Source organism: Typopeltis vanoorti, chromosome 7 (assembly GCF_054136105.1).
Source record: "Typopeltis vanoorti isolate ZY-2024b chromosome 7, IOZ_Tvanoo_1.0, whole genome shotgun sequence".
NCBI classification, from domain to species: Eukaryota; Metazoa; Arthropoda; class Arachnida; order Uropygi; family Thelyphonidae; genus Typopeltis; species Typopeltis vanoorti.
The window spans coordinates 12,657,190-12,679,441 of record NC_143555.1 but is presented as its reverse complement, the minus strand read 5'-3'; the positions used below and the strand labels follow the sequence as shown (position 1 = coordinate 12,679,441).

General features: G+C 36.3%; 1 protein-coding gene across 9 annotated transcripts in view; it reads left to right on the top strand.

The window, feature by feature from the left end:
* The window catches only part of LOC150104491 (RNA-binding protein Musashi homolog Rbp6-like), a 768,426-nt gene extending 746,548 nt beyond the window's left edge, over positions 1-21,878 (top strand). For all 9 annotated transcript variants that reach the window (XM_090395177.1, XM_090395182.1, XM_090395176.1 and 6 more), the window contains 2 exons: positions 4,688-4,750; positions 16,719-21,878. In XM_090395177.1, coding sequence (XP_090251303.1) covers positions 4,688-4,729 — 42 coding nt within the window. In that variant the 3' untranslated portion in view covers positions 4,730-4,750; positions 16,719-21,878. The remainder of the gene's footprint in view (positions 1-4,687; positions 4,751-16,718) is intronic.
* The last annotated feature ends 374 nt before the right edge of the window (positions 21,879-22,252 follow it).

The window sequence follows — 22,252 nt, the reverse complement described above, 5'->3', positions numbered from 1 at the left end:
GTTATGCAGAATACAGAAATGAGTGTACAAAAAAGCATGCAGATAAGTCATTATGTCTGTACACGAATGCCAGGAGTATTAGAAACAAAATGGTAGAGATTATTGTATTGGTGAATACATTGAGTGAATACATTACCAAACATTTCAAACATCCCTCATATGATTGTCTTTTATAATATTAAAGTGACAAGAGCAGTTGATGAGTGAAAGGCATATCTGCATTTTTTTTTTTTTTTCTCTCCAAAGACATTTGACGGGGTACCACATGATACTGTTGCACATGGGTTTAGATGTCAGGTTAGTGAATTGGATTCAGGATTGGCTATCTGATAGGTACTAGAGTTGTGTATGGGGAGGAGGGCTATGTCAAGGAAGCAGAAAGTTATAAATGGGATCCCACAGGGCTTAGTACTGGGACTTATATTGTTTAACCTTTATATTAATGACATTGTCAGTTGATTGCAAAGGGATTTTCAGTTGTTTGCAGATGATGTGAAGCTAAGAGTTATTAGTAATGGTGCAGATGTGGTAGCCCTGCAAGAGGATTTGAATAAACTGGACAGGTGGGAAAATGAATGGGGGATGTCAGTTTAATGCAGCTAAATGTAAAATCTTGAAGTTTGAGATACATCAATGGAAGGCTGTATACTCTGCTAGAGGAAGTAAGGGAGGCAAGGGATCTGGGGGTGATGATTGATAGAAACTGAAATTCAGGAAACATATTGCAAAGGTGGTGAAGGTTACCCAGAGAATTGCTGAAATACTGAGAAGAATCCTAACCTGCAGAAATAAGAGTTGTTATTCTATTGTATAAAGCCCTGATTAGATCACACCTGGACTATTGTCCGGGTGTAGTCTGATCAGGGCTTTGGTATTTGGTTCCCAGGATTTTAACTGGATAACCCAACCATGGAAAGAGTGCAGAGGCAAATAACAAAGATTGTTTCAGGACTGTACAATGTTAATTATGAGGATTGGCTGAGGGAATGTGGACTACAGTTTGGTAAATGGAAGAAGGACAAGTGATATGACTGAGAGTTTTAAACTGTTTAGAGGTAATTACAGGGTTGACACTGGGGAGTTTTTTCATTTGGTAGTTTTTTCATTTGGTAGAACAAGGAGGAGGGAGCAAGGACAAGGGGCCTGCCCTGGAAGTTATGAAAGGAAGCCTTGTGCAAGAGGATAAGGAGTGATTTCTTTGTGCGGAGGGTGGGTGAACCGTGTAATGCATTGCCTGATAGAATGGTGAGAGCATGAACAGTCAATGAGTTGAGAGGTGGTATGATAGACTTTGTGTTTTCTGGGGTGGGTCTACCACAATAAGTCTTGTGACTCCATGGATGCCTGAATCATAATAATAATAATAATCTCATCTCATCTTCCTTTTTTTCCCTCTTTTACCTTGTGGTGTCAAGGGTTTATTAATCATCGGACCTAAAACCATTCACAGGACAAGGTGGTCAGCCCTATGCCCCAGTGTATCCTATGTCCATAGTGTTGAGTTCTCATGGCTGGTTTTGCCTGCTTTGCAGGATGAAAAACCCCAGGATAAACTGGGGGGAAAAATTCTACTTCCACGCCCAAGACCAGCTGACTTGGCTATGGCTGAAGAAGATCCTTCAGCTCCTTACGTCACTGATGGGAATCGAACCTAGGCCACTCCTTCAGGCATATGGTTGCAAAGCACACAGCTACTAGGCTAACTGCACGGACTATAATAATAATAATAGTAATAAATGCAAAGTATCTTGAAGTGACTCTTCACAACTTCTTGACTTTCAAAGATCACTGGAAATTTAAAAACTCACAATAACATTTACAGAAACTAGCAGGCTCTTCATAGAGTGCAGATGACAATATATTATCCCACATAGTGTATTCAACAGCTGGATACTTGCCCCAGTGTGGGACCAGGAGACAATCTGGTATCCAATTTGAGTGCTGGATTCAAAGATTGAGTGTTTGGGGTAAAGGACATTTGCCAAAATCAACTAAGCAAGAACTGAAGGAAAAGTAAAAAAAAAAAAGCTAGCAGATTGTCTTTTTTCAATTGGTGATGATGCAACAGAAGGATATCAGTGTAATAAGAAGACAAGCAATGTTTTTAGCCCTTTCGGCATCAGTTTTGAAAGAGTAAAGGAAGATGAGACTTGGATAAATGCCACTTATGATATGCTCAATTATGCAGCTTTGGCACACCTTATGGAAAAACCAAAGTTTAAATTGGGGGTTTGAAATAAATGTTTCCATATCAGTAAGAATTACTTCAGTGATATCTTCAGTACATATCTTGGGTGGGAAGGCTGAAAACAGTAATCTAATCAAGGAAATAACAAAAGTTATAAAGATCATCCCATTCAATATTCTTATAATGCTAGACATGCATGAGAATGGCTGTGTGACTGTTGCTATGTGGAGAAAGAAATCGGCACTAGATTGTGGTCTGAATTATGAAACAACCTACCAAAACTCCACCCTTTTCAACCTCAGTAAATTAGGAAATATGTAGCTTATAGACAATTATACTAATATCTGTGATAATGTAAGTTATCACAGATATATCCAGTATAATAACTTCCAGTTATTATACTGGACGATTTCTTTTAAATTGTGTTGCCATAAAGTAAAAGTCAATAAGAAATCCAATTGTGCCTATGCGAATTTGATGCTTAGAAGTGGTAAACCGGTAAGAGTTGTCCTTTCTATGACTTGTGAAGCAATATCAGTTAATTCCGTTGGATATATTTTGACCTTAGCTGTGGTATTATGTCAATCAACGGTCGGATGTTAGATGTACTGAAGTACTTTCCCCTTGAAGCTATAAGTGTTATGTTGTTCTATTAAGTGTTAGCTGACTGAGAAAGAATACAGTGTAGCCTGTCATAAAATTAATTATTGTAACATTATTATTTTATTATTATTATTATTCAGGCCTCCATGGAGTCAAAAGACACATCGTGGAAGGTCCTTCCTAAGAACATAAAGTCTGTCAAGACTTATCGAGGGGAGGTCTCCTCTAAGAAACACAAAGTCTATCATACCACTCCTTAAACTCATTGACCGTTCTCGCTCCCACCACTCCATCAGGCAATGCATTCCACGGTTCAACCACCCTCCACACAAAGAAACCACTCCTTATCCATTTGGAAGCTTAAACTTTTAATTTAATTGGAAGCTTCAACTTGATTGACTGAGCATTAAGAACTGAGAAATGAATGTTTGATAGTTAATGGATGTAATTATTCTGAATACTTTAAACTGAGCTGAGAACTATGTGAAAGAAATACTAAAGCTTTAGAATTAAGAAATGTCAACATTAGTCACAATCCACAAACCTATCTTAGAAGTTACTAATATCTGAATATGTATTTATGTAAATTTTAATTGGATAACTTTTTGCAGATAGTTATACATGTATGTTTATGTTGTACCATTCCACATTAAATGTTTTCTTTTGTTGAATTAAACTTGGTGTTTGCCTGATTTTTCTTTCATCACCGCTCATAAAATTAATCGGACCTTTGCGGAAGCCTTAAATGCTATTAACAACCTCAGCCTGAAAATAAAGTGATAATATAAATATAGTTGATGATTGATTCTTCTATATTAATTGGACTAATCTGAATATAGGGTGGTGCAATATAATATAAATTTCCGTATATTCAGATGAGCATCAATCAACAACTGACGAAGAAGAACAGAATTTAAAGAGGTAAAAATAAGTTTAACAAACCATCATAATTGGAACAGTAAGTTAAGCGGGACATTCCAACAGGATCAATGCTGGAGAAGTTTTACAGAGAATAGTGGGAGATCAGGGGAGAACCAGAGGTCATCCCTGGAAACTGTATAAAGAGGCTGTGAGTAGGGGAGTGAGAGACAGGTTTTTTTCATGCAGAGTTGTGAATGATTGGAATGCCTTGCCTGAGAATGTGGTGTCTGCAAAGAGCTTGAATGTATTTAAAACACGGTATGATGAGCTGTGTGTGTGATAAAAGAGACTCATCTGAAACCTCCAGATGAGTCTTTGACTCTATGAGGTCTTGGGGGTGGTAATAATAGGTAAAAGCATAGCAATTTAAGAAAATTGATATCTTTTACAAATGATATGCATGCTATGCAAAGTGTGATAGCAAACCAGAAAGTCAACTGCCATAAAACAGATGCCATTTTGTTTTGCATAACATGCCATTCCAGTATTTCTTTTGATCTTGAACATTAAGTAAACCAAATAATAGTGGGTCAGAGTGGGACATGTGAGAGCAGGACCTCCAACAATGAGTCTCTTGATAATAATAAAATAATTAGCAAGTTGATTTTATTAATATAGTATGCTAACACAAAAATTGATCTTAGTAGAGGAACTTGACATAGTCTCTAAATATTAATACTAATCCAGTGTTATTAACATTTGATTAGTAGGTTCTTATTATGAATCATATAGTAAAATGAATTACTAAATGAAAAATAAATGCATTCAGAAATATAGTGACTCATAGTTATTTACAAAGCATACAACCCTGGATTTTTTTTTATGTGTTTTTCATGTTCTTTATTACAAGTAAGGAAAACATTAGCAAGCATTTCACACAGATATTAATTTATAAGCAGCATATACCAGAATTGTATTTGTAATATCACACATAATGTTCTTTGATTGTATCTAATGGAATGTTTATCACTACAGGGACCCTTGATTGCTGCAGCTTTCACTAATGGTTATCACTGAAGAATGGTTATAAATATCATGGTAAGTAAACATATACACAATGCATGCATGCATTGCATAAAGATTTTGTAATTTTTTTAACCTCCCAATATGGATAAAATTTTGTTATTCACAACAAATTTAATGGAAATAAGCATACAAACAACACAGTAATTCATGTATTATTCGTCTCTTCTCAGGAACTGGAGTAGGTGATTAGTCAAATAATAATTATTAATATTATTATCAGCCTTACACCCAGAGACCAAAAATTATTGCAATAACTCTACAAATTAATATCTGCAGTTAATGGATTTAGTGTTGGATGTTTGTATTGACTGCTGTTGAGAGAGAGGGGGGGAGGAAGAATGGACAGAGATAGATAAATGAGTATGAATGAGGGGGTAGGGAATAGCACACAGAGGACAGATAAATGAGTGTGGATAAGAATGAGAGAGAGAGAGAGAGAGAAGCAAGTTGCAGGACATATGGAGAATGGTATAAGGGAGAGAAAGTAATTACGGCAGGGCAGATTGATAGAATGCATACGAGAATGAGGGAGCGGATTAGAACAAGGAACACAGAAACAAGAGTAATCAAAACAGATTGCAATATGTGATATAGAGCATATAGCAACTAAAGAGAGATAGTGTAGGTGGAATTTGCATGTCTGGGGAATGATATAAATTAAACATGTCAAAAAATTATATTCTTGGTTTAATCCTTTATCCAAGTATAAGCAAACCAAGTTTGTGCATGAAGTAACTTCACAACTGGGCAACTTGTACAAAGAGGCTAATGACTTCATATCACTTGCCTTAGTATCTCATAATGCAAAGCACATGTCCTTATGCATTATGGGAAGGGCCACTACCTAGACTGGTTTCGACTTTTATTGAGGTCTCATCAGTGGGAGCCAGACCTAGAAGTGATACCAAGGTTGAAGTAATGCAGAAGTCATTTTCATATACAAGTAACCTTGTTATCACTTCTGGATCTGGCTCCCACTGATGAGACCTCAATAAAAGTCGAAACCAGTCTAGGTAGTGACCCTTCCCATAATGCATAGCATTATACATGTCCATAAAGATATGTGCTTTGCATTATAGGATACTAAGGCAATTGATGTGAAGTCATTAGCCTCTATATATGAGTTGCCAATTTGTGAAGAGCAAACTTTGTTTGCTTACACTTAGATAAAGGATTAAACCAATCAAGAATATAATTTCTTGGCATCTTTAATTTATAGTATAATCAAGTGGAAAAACTTTTGACAATGGCTGGGGATGGTATAGCAATGACAAGGGACATTTGGCAAGACAGCTCAAGGTAATGACATACTCAAAGAGTATCACAAATAGTAGTTCTGACTTTGTGGCATTAACTTTGGTTTGAATTTGTGCCCAAGAGTTATTGGCATATGCAAAACTAGGTTAACTGAGGATAAGATGCATGAGGGAATAGAATCTTATGCAAGGATAGGAATGATAAAACGGGAGAAGTACTGCTAATCAAAGCATAGGATTTGTCTTTAGGATTGCACTGTAGGCTAGGAATAAATTAAAAATGCCAAGAAATTATATTACTATTATTATGTGACCTCCAGGGAGCCCAAGGACTCATCGTGGGAGGGCACACTACTCTACTTCGCTAAATCTTCTATACCTCTCTACTACTACTTAATTCTCCAACTACGACACCACTACCATTAAAGCCATCTGTCGTCCATATTTTTAATTTTTGCCCCTGGGAAACTAGAAGTGGTCACTCCCTCAGCAAGTGCAAATTTTAAGATTGAGTCACCATACCATATCACCTCTTTTGTCTTAGATTTTAACTGACTTAGCTTGTTATTAATATTATGATTACCAAGTTCAGTATTTTACTGCCTATTCTTGTTCTGATCCTTTTTCTTATCCTAAGTTGAGTCGAACATTTTTCCAACTTCCTAGTCGATTTCTAATAATTTCTTTTAATCGAGATATTTCTAATGTCAGCTTATCCTCAGATAAATTATCATCATCACTGCAGCAGTACTTTTGTTCATCAGGACAGATGCTCTCCTCAATAATAACTTGAGCTTTAGACAGTGCCCTGTTGTGAACGAGTTTTCGGTGCCATTAAATCCAAGAAAACACTTAATAAATCAACAAAAATCACAGATCTCTCATGAGCTTTTCGACAGTACGTCTTTTCGCCAGATCATGGAGACATTTACTATTATCACTGTATGAGATATTATTAAATCTAACACTCAAGTCCCACATGTTGCCTCACTTACATTCTGCATAAGATAATTGTTCTTGAGTAAGGAGATTGAGTTTCTCAAGAAACTCAATCTCCATACTCAAATATGATATTTCTTGCTTCCAGTCAATACTTCCATAATTAAAGTCATCTATTATTATAACTCCCCAGTGCAATCTTGTACAATATCTTTCAACAGTTTATGTTTCAGTTATATCATCTCCTTTGTCTTGTATCCACAAAACGCTGTAGTGTGCATGCCTTCAGCCTATCCTTATAATTAATATTGTAAAGTACTGATATCCTTTTTGTTATATGCCTCTGTATCTTCTCCAAGATTAATTTATCCTCTACCCAATTGAAATCCTGGTGACTAGATCTGAGCAAATCCAGATATGGATTATCAGGGCTTTCTACAGAATTGCCATCCTTTTATCTCTACTGCAGAGTCCTTCTAACATCCCTAATATTTCCAGCTTATTTAAATCCTCCACATTTACTACCACCCTGGCACTATTACTGATAACTCTTCCAAGATTCATATATTTTTTCAAATAACTATCCCCCTGCAGTTCAGTGACAATATCAATGACACGAAGGTTAAAAAGCAAAAGTCCCTTTATTGATTCCAGTGGAAACCAACTTGTGACTTCCTTTGTCTTTGATACTGCTCTCCCATACATGCCTCTCTCTGATATCTATCAAACAGCAAATTCCAATCTAGTTCACTAACCTAATATATAATCCCCTATCAACTTATTATTAGTATTATTATTTTCCTGGCCTCCATGGAGTCACAAGACCCATTGTGGGAGGTCAACACAAGGTATGCCATTCCTTAAACTCATCGATTGTCTGCACATTCACCACCCTCCCAGGCAATGAATTTGATGCTCCTTCCACTCTCCGTGCAACAAACTTGCTTCTTACTCTTTTGCTCACCTTCCAGGGATGGACTGTTGTCCTTGCTCCTTCTCCTCATTCCACCATATTATTATTATTATTACTCCACGGAGTCAAAGACTCATCTAGGCGGTCTCTTTTATCATACATGCAGCTCATCATACCACACCTTAAACACACTCAAATTCTCTGCAGACACCACACTCTCAGGCAAGGCATTCCTATCATTTGTGACTCAGCATGCAAAAAATCGTCTTCTCACTCCCCTGCTCACACCCTCCTTATACAATTTCCAGGGATGACCTCTGGTTCTCCCTAATCCCCCACTGTTTTCTGTAGAACCTCTCCAACTCAACTAATCCTACAACATTGATCCTATAACAACCCCTTACTAGCTTTTAAGTCTCTATCATATCTCCCCTCTTCCACTTATCTACTAGACTCTGTAAATTGCATCTTCTCAACCTTTCCTCATATTTGACATTCCAGAGGTTAGAAACTACCTTAGTCAGTCACCTCTGGACCCTTTTCAACAACTCTTTGTCCTTCTGAAAACCAGGTGACCAAATCTGGGCACAATAGTCCATGTGTGGCCTAATCAACACCTTATACAATGGAACAAGAATCTCCCTACTTCTACAAGTCGGTGTCCTCTGCATCATTCTCAGGAGTCTTTCTGTTGTCCTCACAATTTTGGCAATGTGGCCCATAAATTTCAGATCCTTATCCACTATCACCCAAAGATCTTATTTCCTCCACCTCTGACAATATATCCCCACCAAGCATAAATTCTACATCCCATCTTTGTTTCCCAAATTTTAAAACCTTACATTTTGCAACATTGAAGTCAAATCCCCATTCCTGTGCCCATTCACTCAAAATTATTCGAGTCTTCTTGTAAGGCCACTTCTTCTCTGCTCTTCACAGTTCATCCCAACTTTGCATCATCTGCAAACAACTGAATATCTCCATCCAGATCTTTGCCAATATCATATTAACATACAAGCTAAAAAGTAATGGCCTCTAAAATAGACCCTTGAGGTACATCTCTAGACTTTCCTGTTCCGGGATATTGCTCCCCCATACACAACTTGCTGATGCCTATCAGATAGACAGTCTCCGATCCAATGCACTAATCTAATATCCAACCCCACCTGCTCTAGTTTGACTATCAACTTATCGTGCAGTAATCTATCAAAAGCCTTTGTGAAATCTAAGTATATTACTGTATATCCCTCTCCTCTGTCCAAGGAAGCCATCACCTTATGATAATAAGTAAGTATATTATTAAAAATAATATTATTTTTAATATTATTATTATTATTCAGGCCTCCATGCAGTCAAAAGACTCATCGTGGGAGGTCCTTCCTAAGAAACACAAAATCTATCAAGACTCATCGAGGGGAGGTCCCCCTAAGAAACACAGTCTATCATACCACTCCTTAAACTCATTGACCGTTCTCATTTTCACCACTCCATAAGGCAATGCATGCCATGGTTCAACCACCCTCCATGCAAAGAAACCACTCCGCACCCTCTTGCTCACAGTTTCCTTTTATAACTTCCATGGATGGCCTCTTGTCATCACTCCTTCCCACTGTTCAACCAAGTGAAAGAACTCCCCAAGTGTCAACCCTGTAACCACCTCTCAACAGTTTAAAAGTCTCAATCATATCACCTCTCCTCCTTCTATCTACCAAACTGCAGTCCACATTCCCTCAGCCGATCCTCATAACTATCATTGTACAGTCCTGAAACCATCTTTGTTATCCGCCTTTGTACCCTTTCCAAAGTTAATTTATCCCCTTCAAATCCTGGGGACCAAATCTGAGAATAATAGTCCAAGTATGGTGTGATCAGGGTCTTATACAACGAAATGATAACTGTTTTATCTCTGCAGGTCAGCATCCTTCTCATTATTGCAGCAATCCTCTGTGTTACCTTCACCACCTTTGTAATATGTCCCCTAACTTTCAGGTTTCTATCAATCATCAACCCCAGATCTCTTTTCTCCTCTACTTCCTCCAGTATAACTCCTCCCATAGAGTTTGCAGTGTCCCATCGATGTTTCCCAAACCTCAAGACCTTACATTTTGCTGCATTAAACCGACACCCCCATTCATTTCCCCATCTATCTAGCTTATTCAAATCCTCTTGCAGGGCTGCCACATCTGCACTATTACTAATAATCCTTCCCAGCTTCGCATCATCCGCAAACAACTGAATATCCCCTTGCAATCCACTGACAATGTCATTGATATAAAGGTTAAACAATATAGATCCCAGTACTGAGCCTTGTGGAACCCCACTTGTAACCCTCTGCTTCCTTGAAACTCCCCCACCATACACAACTCTCTGATACCTATCGGACAGCCAATCCTGAATCCAGTTGACCAATCTGACATCCAGACCCATGTGCTGCAACTTAAATATCAGCTTATCATGTGGCACCCTGACAAATGCCTTTGCTAAGCCTAAGAAAATGGCAGTATATGCCTTTCCCCCCCTCTAATACTCTTGTAACTTTATCATAAAAGGCTAGCATACTGCTAAAACAAGAATAACCCTTCACAAATCAATGTTGACTCTCACGGATAACATTACCCTCATCTGCCCAATGCTGTTTAAAGTCCTTACCTTCTCTTACCTTCCTTCCATTCCATCGGCACCTTTCCTGCAGCCAGACTTTCATTGAAAAGCCAGGTCAAAGGCTCTGTCAGTTCCCTAGCACGTTCTCTCAAAACTCGTGGTGAAATACCATCCAGTGCCACAGCTTTATTGACATCCAGAGTACTCAGTATTTGAAACACACTCTCCTCCTGTACCTCTAAACTTCGAACCTGCCCTATCCCTCTAGTATTAAAATTTACTCCTCCAGGATGAAATACTCCAATAAAGTGTTCATTGAACAATTCCACTATGTTCTCTGCATAAGTCACTCTATTCCCATTTTATCCCACAATATCATTCTTCCACAGTCATTTCTTCTCCTACTGGCCACATATCTAAAATATTCCCTAGGATTTTCTTTGGATCATAGGGCCAATCTCCTCTCATATTCCAGTTTCGTCTTCCTTACCATACTAGTCACTCTTCTGACCTGTGTCTTATACTCTTCATGCATCTTCTCTTCACCGTCTCCTTATATCTCTTCCATAGCCTCTTTTTCGCATGCAATTCCTGTTTAATTGTTTGTCATCCACTTTACTCCAAATTGTGGCCTCTTGTTCACTCGTGGTATACAACTTGCCATTGCTGCTAACAAATATTCTTTCATAATTTTCCACGCACTAATGATATCGCGTCCTTCCAATTCCTCCCTCCATGAAACTTCCCCAAGTTGACGTCTCTTAGACTATTATAATCACCTGCTTTATAATTCCACATACGTTCCCGTCTCTTTGATACTCCTGCATGTCTATTCATTTTCCAAGTCAAAACCATATGGTCACTCTCTCCAACTGGTGGGAGAGATGTCATCTCGGTTATTATCAACTCTTCTGATGCTATAACCAAATCCAAAACTCTTGTTCCCTCTATTACATGTTGCCTAAGACATTTGTCCCTCAAGAATTCTAGAAATTCCATTCCCTTATTGCTACTCTCCCCAATTTATACTACTGTAGTTAAATCTCCCATAACGTATTATATTATATTAAAAGTATATTATTAAAAGACCTCCCTTTAGCAAATCCATGTGCTGTCCATCAAAGATAATGCCATTGTTGTCAACCCAATTCTGGATCCTAGTTCTCACCATCTTCTCCAACAACTTAACCACAACACCTGGCACACAGATAGCCCTATAATTTGATGCTTGAGTTCTATCACCTCCCTTATGAAGCAGCACCATCTTGCCCTCCTTAGGAACTTGACCCAGTGCAAGACTCGTATTAAAAAAAAATATGTCAAGGCAGATGTCACCTCCCTGGCACATTCCTTTAAAATACGTGGCGATATATTATCAAGTCCCACAGCCTTATTAACATCAAGTTTGCTCAACTCCCCATACTTAGTCACTTACTGACTGTAAGTGAGCAAGTGAGCCTCTTGCTCACTTACAGTCAGTCTCTCCTCCCCATCATCAACTGCTTTCAATCTCTCCATGAAGTCACATTCACAAGAATGAAAGACCTTTATGAACTGCTCATAAGTATCACCACCATACCTTCTGAATAGCTGTCCTTATACCATTTTCTCCAATCAGTGTCATCCTTTCATAATCATTTCTTTTTTTTTTTTTTTTGCTGGCTACATATCGTAAGAACTCCCTAGGATTGTTTTTGCTTCATTAGCTAACTGCTGTTCATACCTCACTTTTGCCACCCTTACTAACCAAGTGACCTGCTTTGCCTGGTCTTTGTAATCCTCATGGAATTGGTTATTTCCACATCTCTTATGCTGCCTCCATAATGCCCTTTTTCTCTGTATCGCATGCTTAATCTCTACATTCGTCCATTTCACACCTACCTTGGAGGGGGTATGATTGAGGGGATATGTTGGAAGGGATATGATTGATACATTTAAGCTACCGAAGGTAGCTTAAATGTCTCAATCATATCCCCTCCAACCTTTGTATTCTATCAACCAACCTCTGCAGTCTGCATGCCCTCAGTCTGTCCTTATAATCAACATTGTACAGTCCTAATATCATTTTTGTTATCTGTACACTCTCCAAGGTTACTTGATTCCATTCAAATTCTGGTGACTAGATCTCAGCACAGAAATGCAGATGTGGCTGATCAAAGCTTTATACAGTGGGACCACAACACTTATATCTTGTGGTCAATGTCCTCCTCAACATTGCAGCAATTCTCTGAGATGTCTTCACAACCTTTGCAATATATCCTTGTGAATGATATATTGCAAAGGTTGTTGTAAATTTCTATCCACAATCACCCCAAGACCTTTTGCTTCATTCCTCTTCTTCCAGTGTAACTCCACTAATTGAGCATGAAGTATCTCATCTGTGGATCCTAGATTTTAAAATCTTACATTTAGTTGCATTAAATTGATATGTCTATTCGTTTGTCCACCTTTCCAGCCTACTGAAATCCTCTTGAAGAGCCAAAACATCAGTGCTCTTACTAATAACTCTCCCAAGCTTCGTATCATTTGCAAAGAACTGAACATCTCCGTGTTGTTCTATGACAATATCATTGACATAAAGATTGAACAGTAATGGTCTCAGTACTGAACCCTGTAGAACCACTTGTAACCTTCCTACTCCCTGATACTGCTCTACCACATACAACTCTCTGATATCTACCAGAGAGCCAATTGCTAATCTAATCCACCATACCTGATATCCAAACCCATATGTTACAACTTAACTTGTCATGTGGCATCCTGTCAAATTATTATTATTATTATTCATGCCTCCATGGAGTCAAGAGACTCATCATGAGAGGTGATCATGGGAGAGGATGAGTCAAGAGACTCATCATCTATCTCGCATCATATACTCTCAAAGCATTAGTGTTATCTCCACTGTGATTCATCACATTTAGAGGTTTTTCCTAGGAAACACAAAGTCTATCATACCACTCCTTGAACTCATTGACCGTTCTTACTCTCACCACTCTATCAGGCAATGCCTTCCATGGGTCAACCACCCTCCACGCAAAGAAACCACTCCTCACCCTCTTGCTCACAGTTTCCTTTCGTAACTTCCAGGGATGGTCCCTTGTCATCATCGCCCCTTCCTGCTGTTCCACCAAGTGAGAGATATCAGAGAGTTGTATGTGGGAGAGCAGTATCAGGGAGTAGGAAGGTTACAAGTGGAGTTCTACAGGGTTCAGTACTGAGACCATTACTGTTCAATCTTTTCAATGTCAATGATATTGTCTTGGAAAATGCCTTGGAAAAATCTAAAAAACGACAGTGCCTTATCCTCATCCATTGCTTTACTCTGCTGTAAAAAGTATCTTTTATTATCATCTGCTTTGGTCACCCATCTCCACCCAGCATGATAATACATCCACTGTCATTTTTACTCCTACTTGCCACGTAACAAAAAAAAAATCCTTTGGATTCTCCTTGCATTGCAGTGCCAGTCTCCTCTTATATTCTAATGTTTCTCTCTTTACAAACTAGTCCTAGCCTGAGCTCTACTGCTGCAAGCACATTTCTAAGTCTATGATAGTTGTCGTGTTATAATGCCAGATTACTTTCTTCTGCATTAATAACTCTACATGTTTTTCATCCTCCAAGTCAGGACTACATGATCATTCTCACCAATGTGTGGACAAGTATGACATCTTAGTCACAATCAGATCCCCTTGATGCTCTGACCAAATCAAAAACTTGTGATCCTCATGTCCTCCCCACTGCTTTCTGCCTAAGACAACTGTTCCTCAAAAAAATCCCAAAATTCAGTTCCTTAATAGTTCATGTTTCTCCTCTTCCTAGTTTATATTGTTATAGTTGAAGTCCCTCACAGTGATCACTTGCCATATTGATTTGCCTAAACATTTCTGCTCATCACCATCTGTATTCCCTGGTCTATAGCAACTTCCCGCTAAATATTTTGTCACATAAACATCTATCTTGCATCATATACTCTCAAAGCATTAGTGTTATCTCCACTGTGATTCATCACACTGAGAGGGCACAATTGATTTTTTATCATGAGTAACACTTCACCACATTAATCCTCCCTATCCTGCCAAGATATGCTATACCCTTCAATTTCTATTGCTGTTGGAACATCCCCCTCAGCTAACCAAGTTTCACTGATATTAACACTCTTTGGAGAAGCGGAGTCAATCAATGCCACAAACTCATTCCCTATATTTCTAATGATCCTAGCATTTATATACAGAAAAACCAGTGCATTGTTGTATCCTTATAGCCATTATTACTCCCCTCATAGTTCACTGGCTCTGTAATATAATGTGCACCCTCTCATTTCTCAGGCCACTGTCTCCACATGAGGTCATCCCTGCTCTATTACACCTGTGCTATTCTAGTTTTCCTGTCCTAATACACTCACTTGCCCAGAAAACAACAGGTCACTCCAAATGATTGCACCCCCCCCCCCCTCAGCATTCAAATGTAATTCATCCCTTGCATATAACTCTCTTCTATCTCAAATGTACTCCATGCATCCATATATTCCAGACTTCTTTTCTTACACATTCTTGCTATCATCTCATTCATTGTTACTGCTCTTCTTCTCCAATCCACATTATCATATCATGTGTCACCTCATGAAAATGCCCTTGCAAGTTTTTATTTTTTTGAAAAAAAGGAAGTGTATGCCTTTCACCCTCATCAACTGCTTTTGTGACTTATTATTATTATATAGGCACCTCCATAGAGTCTGAAGACTCATCGCGGGAGACCCAATCTATCCACACAATCTATGATACCTCTCCTTGAACCCATTAACAGAAAAAGCACAACTGACTGTGGCAACCCATTCCACTCATTCACCACTCTCCAAGCAAAAAATCTAGGTCCTCCCACCCCTACTGACCACACCTTTATACATCTTCCAGGGATGACCCCTTGTTCTGGTCCCTCTAGCCAAATGTGGAAACATTTCCCTTGCATCTATCATATAAAAACCCTTTAAGCAACTTAAATGTTTATATTGTATCCCTTCTTTTTCTCCTATTAACCAACTTCTGCAATCCACATACACCTTCAATCTCTCCTCACAGGCCACTCACCATCTTGGTCACTTGCCTCTGAATCCTCTCCATCTCTTCCACATCACCAAGAAACCCAGGGGACAGACATGAGCGCAGTAATCCAGATGTGAGCGTATCAAGACCATATAAAGAGGCATTACAACTTCCTTATCTCTACTTGTTAATGTGTTCTTTACTAGCCAAGTAATCTTATGTGCTACCTTAGCAACCTTAGCAATATGTCCTCTAAACTTTAACTCTCTGTCTATCACCATCCCTAAATCTCTAGTTTCATCTATCTGCTGGAGTACAGTGCCATCAATGTGATAAACAGCTTGTAATCTATTTATCCCAAAGTGCATAAGTTGACATTTCTCGACATTAAACTGACACCCTATTTAAATCGTCCTGCAAGCTCTCCACATTGCCTTGATTGACTATTACTCTACCTAATTTCACATCATCAGCAAACAACTGAATATTTCCTTTCAGATTATTTCCTATATCATTTATATAAATCATTAAACAGCAATAGTCCCAGCACTAAACCTTGTAGCACACCACTAGTCACCTGTTTTCACCTCGATTTTGCCCCTCCATACCAGCCACTTTCTTATCCACTTTATTCTTCCTTGGAGGTGCTATGTTATGTTGTTGATAATAATATGGATTTCTTTATTTTTTTTGTTTCTAATAATTAGTTAAATCATTAACAAGTTTTGCTTAGTTTTACAAATCTCCATATTTAATTTAATCTTAGGAACATATCTCATCCTTAAACATAAATGTGTGGGAAAACATGTGATTTACATTGTTTCTTTACATTGGCATTCTTACTAACTGATATCAGTAATCAGTAAGGGCCTGTAAAGGTGCATATCCAAAAGATTATTACTAATATGTCTTTATGTTCTGTATTGCTTAATATGTTATATATACATCAGTCATTTTTGTTCAAGCTATATATTAAATTAGCAAATTGAATTTTAGTATTTTGGAATGAATCCCATAGATGTAACAGCATTTCATAATAAGCCAATTCTTAGTGTAACAAATTCATTCTAAATAAAACAATAGCAAACCTTTTGGTATAACAATCTACGCTTTGTTATGCAAGTTTGCTACAGTGAGTGCTAATTTTTTGTAACTGAATAATATGCATAAAATAATATACAGCTCTTATAATAATAATAATAATAATAATAATAATATATGGTTTACAGATAGATACAGAAGATTAAATAACCAAGAAACATCTAGGACTGGTTTGGCCACTTATGTTCTGCGCTTGACCTGAATACAACAAGCCTGTTCCCACTGTCATATATGCTGTGCCATCAATGGGATAGTCTCAAAGCAGCACTATCAATTCTTACCACTTGCATGCCTTTCATAAAATCCTTTAATGCTTGACTATCAGTCTGTTATACATCAAGTACAGTTCATTCTATATTCAATCATTATACTCATGGAATTTCTAGAAGATTACTAAGTTTGATGATAGTTGGCACCTAACTTCATTGGCTGGTTTGTTTTTATTGTATACATATTATAAATAATGCACTTCATAAGTCTAATAGTTATTTACAATAGCTTGTGCTTCCTCATTTGTTAATATTTCCATCTGAATATGCATTAATCATCTTATTCTTATTTTAACATATTCTTAATCCATGCATCAATATAGGTATGCTCCCACTACATCACCTATCGACACCATTGCTATTTATGAAACTGTTCTTATTCTGAATAGTTTATAAACTGTCTGATCAAATATCTGATCAAAAAAAAAAAGAGGGTTGTTTTTGGCATTCATGTATTTATTTTACAAACACTGCCTTGAAAAATGTATATTATCATAGTTTGCTAGTCAGCTCTACTGACTGCCAGTGATCACAGGTCATATCGAAACTGAATATTGAGTATTTATCCACTAATCAAAGTCATATGTAAAATTACCATCAATTAATTTAATTCCCATTACAGTTTAGGAATATTATCATAATTAGTAATTAAACAGTGTTATCATAAAGCATCTTACTTATTTTATATTATAGGCAAACCAGCAAAAAAATTATCCTAATTTAAATTTAGCTGCTGCTTCATTTAAGCTTAAATGTTTCAAAATAACATTAAAATTAATATATATATATATATATATATATATAGTATTTGGTATTTTCATAAGCATGCTTTATCAATAAATCCTTTTCCTATGGGTGACTTATTTTCAAATTCCAGAAGACATGTTGGATACTATCAGCAAAAATAGTGTGAAAGCATATTTCCATTAAGTGATGGAATATGTAATGATACTATACACAGTAACAAAAAAATAATAACAATAAAATAATGATGGATTCAGATTTTGTGCAAAAATGTGGAAATTGATGAGACAGTGTGACATGCAAAAATGGCTTTGTTAATTTTCATTAATTGCTTCACTTTCATGATATTCATATTTGATGTTGCAATGTGCAGCATATTGTAAGTTCTCTGTACTTCCAGGAACTGTCCGTTTAATGGCTAGCTATATTCAGAAGCATTTGCAAATTAAATAATATTTTATAGCTTTTTTTTTTAAATATAAAATATGGACCATCTGACCATCATAACAATGATTGCATTTAAAATAGTCCTCATCTTTTCAAGTTTTTTCTCCTGCTGTATTACACCTGAGGAAAAACTTAAAAATAGAATGTCTGGTCACCCTGAGCATACAGACTTTTTATTTATAAAATCATAAATTTTGCCCCTTATAATAATAATAACATTTATGACATTATAGTAATTGACGAACATGTTCATCAATTGTACTATTATCAATTGTACAGAATCAACTGTACTATTAACAATAAACAATCTGATTAGAGAATTAGATGCTACTTTAAAAACACTTTAACTGACATTGAAGCAGATCAAATGAGACTGAATTACATGGATAGTTCAGTTTAGTTTGGCTCTTTTATATCAAAAGCATTTAATTTTAAACTATGAACTGAAAACATTTGAGAGGTATTCTAAATAAACTTGTAATATCATACTGATAGTTACTAATATTGTTTGAAAGCCAAAGCTTTTGTATTCTTTTGTAATAATAATAATAATAATTTCTTTTCACATACAAATAAAAAGTTCATATCATTGTTTATCTAATATGTAATATTATGGGTTATACACAAAGATATACACACATACGTGCACACACACACACACACACACCCAAAGTATATATAAACAGTAATAAAAGTCACTAATGCTTCCTACATAATCATATCTTAATTAGGTATATTATATATCAAATAATAAAGATTGGTGATTATGCATAATCAGTATTATATGTGATAAAGGTTAAAAAAAAAGTCTTTTGTCTGTTAATCTCACATTTCCAAAATTATCTATATTTTATGAATCTTATTTCATGTATTTCATATTGTTTGATTTTTTATCAATTTTTTATCAAATGAAAAGTAAAAAATGTGAACACAACATACGTGTGTGTGTGTGTGTGTGTGTGTGCATGCATACATGCAACCCTACATGCATATTTAAAAATATGCCTTTCTTCTCTATTTTACAGTGCAAGAAGCTGTTTCAGTTTTCAATGTTAAAACAACATACTAGAATATCATGCTTTGTGATATTCTTTCCATGGATTTAGGTGTATAAAGTTGTTTTAGATAATGTAAACACTAATTTATGTATGTATGTATGTAGAGTGAAAAAGACTTCCGTTGGTATTTTTTCATGTATATAAAATTCCAGTGTCAGTCTTATGACTTTGTTTTATATTTTTCTTGTGATATTTTTTATGCATGCCTTTAATCACATTTTGATGAGTTTTTTCATTCAGATATGTATACAATATGTGTCATTTATAAGACGTTATTTAAGCAGTATCCATTTTTTTTTTTCTAACCAGACATTTATAGTCTGGTATTTTAACCATGTTATATACCTTTAACAAATTGTAAAGTTTGACCCTGGTTCCTAATAAGACACTTCCATGAAAATGTTGCCCCATTTCTCAGTAGCAGCAGTGCTGCTGCTGCTCTTCCTCACTCTTTCTCTCCACGTGTGTGTGTGTGTGCGTGCACACACATGCACACACTGTGCATGGTTGTAATAATGTACTGTATTTTGAGCACATCTCCATATGTATATGTCTTGTAATGTACTTATGCATGTATCTGTGAATAATCACTGTCACAGTAAACAGAGACTACTGTACTATATTAAACATAAGTGGTTCTCTACCAGAGCAATAGTAAAGAATATCTTCTTTGACTCTGTACAGTTGTAATAAAACAGTAATCACAACCCAATACTGCATTTCAGCTTCCTTGTGTGTGTGTGTGCGTGCGTGTGTTTTGAAATGAAAATGATAGATTGTATACTTCAGTTCTATGGCAACTAGCATTAGGCATCTCACAGTATGTTTACTGAATGGAGGTGAATGTATGTTTATTATAGAAATCAGAAAAAAGTACACTTCTGATTTTGTATGGCCTCCATTGATAGTTAAGCTCATCAGCTTAGTGAGCAGAATACCCAGAGGTAGTGAAATAGTTTTATAAAGCATAATTTGGTTTCTGTTATTCCTTGTGATTGCTTGTTTATGGCAATGACTTTGTATGCCTTGTGATACACTTTTCAGGAAGTGCTTTTAAAATTTTTCTACAGTAATATGGGAATAAAAAAAAAGTAAGAACAAATTTATTTGAGGCAATAAGGTAAATGTATTTACAAGTTACCCATGAGTTCTATTTGTTGTTTTTGTATGACAGTTTCTTTAGAGATCGATTTAGCCAATGCCTTCTAAGGAGCGAATGTGCTAGCTTTTCTTCTGTTAACTAACTTGAAATCAGAAGTGTACAGTAATATTTATTGTTGTACATTTATTGCTGATTAACTTCTTTGCAACGACTGTGTGTGTGTGTGTGTGTGTGTGTGTGTGTGTGTGTGTGTGTGTGTGTGTGTGTGTGTGTGTGTGTGTGTGTGTGTGTGTGTGTGTGTGTGTATGTGTGTGTGTGTGTGTGTGCACATGCATGTAAATGTGCGTGCATGTGTCTCTCTATGTGTTTTTGCATGTGCACACATGCGCTGTGTAATGAATATGGCCTCAGCTAGAGAGCTAGAAGCCAAAGCAATACCTATATGTCTAACACAATAACCAGAGGCCTTTCATTGTTTTTCAGAGAAAGGTGCACAAAATAGCTCTAGACTGCATTTTGCTCTTGAAGCGCTAAACAAGTAGAATAGATATAGCAGTAGTATTAGATGTTGCTGATGTTCCATCTCTTGTTACTGTTGTAACAGCACTGAATATGCACTGTTACTGCAATCTGCTAAGCTTCTGTGTTGGTTTTACAATGAACTTGTTAAACAGGGGTCATCTGTTTCTTCCATGTGTTGTTGAAATTAGTGTATTTGTATCCTATAAAGCCATTACTATTGCCATGTATGTGTTGAACGTGATGTAGAGCAGTAGAGTTGGTTTTCAGAGAGATAAATCACAGTGTATTACAAAAAAGAATTCATCTAATTTTGTGAGTTTTGTAAATGATTATTTTGTTAGGGATGTGTGTTGACATCCTTCAATACTACAGGTTTGTACAGTAAGGAGCTATTGCTCAGTACTCTAGTGATAAATTGTTTCTTCCAAACTGTACTTGCTATACAGGTTTTTTCACTGGAATTAATAGATAGAATTTGTTTCTCTTTTGGTGTAACATTTCCTGTACACAGTCCAGGCAAATAATGTACAGAACTTGGTTAGATGGCTGTGTTTGTAAACATAAAGATACATAGATAGGTAGTGCTTTTTATACTTTTGTTTTGTGGAATGATGTACAAAAAAGCTTTCTTGTTAGTATATCTTGAAAACAAAATCTGTGTACAGATATACCATAGATAGTCATTTAGAAATGGCTACTGATGGTTGGACTCCTGATTATTCAGAGTCATTAATTTTTTTAGGCAGTGCCCCCCCTTCCCTGTTCACTCATACATAGGTAACTAAAGCTAGTATGTTTACAAAGATTGTATATTTTCATCAGAGGTAATCATATAGGCATTGAAAGATAGCAGACAAGACATTTTATTAGCATACTTTATTTCTATCACATTATGATGTTTCAATACGAATAAAGATTGTGCAATTTATTTTCTGAAATGTATGTGAAAGAAAATAGTTTAGGAATTTTGGATAATAAAGTGGAGTTAATGCTCTAATAATGACGTTGCAAGGACTTGATCAGTTCAGCATTTCTGATGGAAAGGAATTTGTGTTTACCCCTCATATCTGTTCTTGTCTCTTGTGTATGAAGTTGCTTGTTTTCTGCTATTGCTGACTGAATACATAAATAAAAGCTCTAACCTATCTTTTTGTTATACTCAGTCTGTTTTACTAAGGTAAGCCTGCATAATTCAAAACAGTGTAACTATTAATGAAGTCTGTATAGTATAATAAACACTTGAGTATACTAAACAACTATATATGATTGGTAAAATTTCAAAATCATTTTGCATTTCAAAAACTATTCAGAACATATTTTGAAAAAAAAAAGCATATAAAAGATATTTAAGGAAATAAAATGACAAATGAAATCATAAATGTAACAAGTCTTTTTTTTTTAATTAAAAGTATGTTTGTCTTTTAGGTTACTTGGTACTTTTAGAATTTATCTTCAATAAAATGTTATTATTATTATTATAGCAAACCTCCATGGCGTTAAGAGCAATGCATTCCACTCAT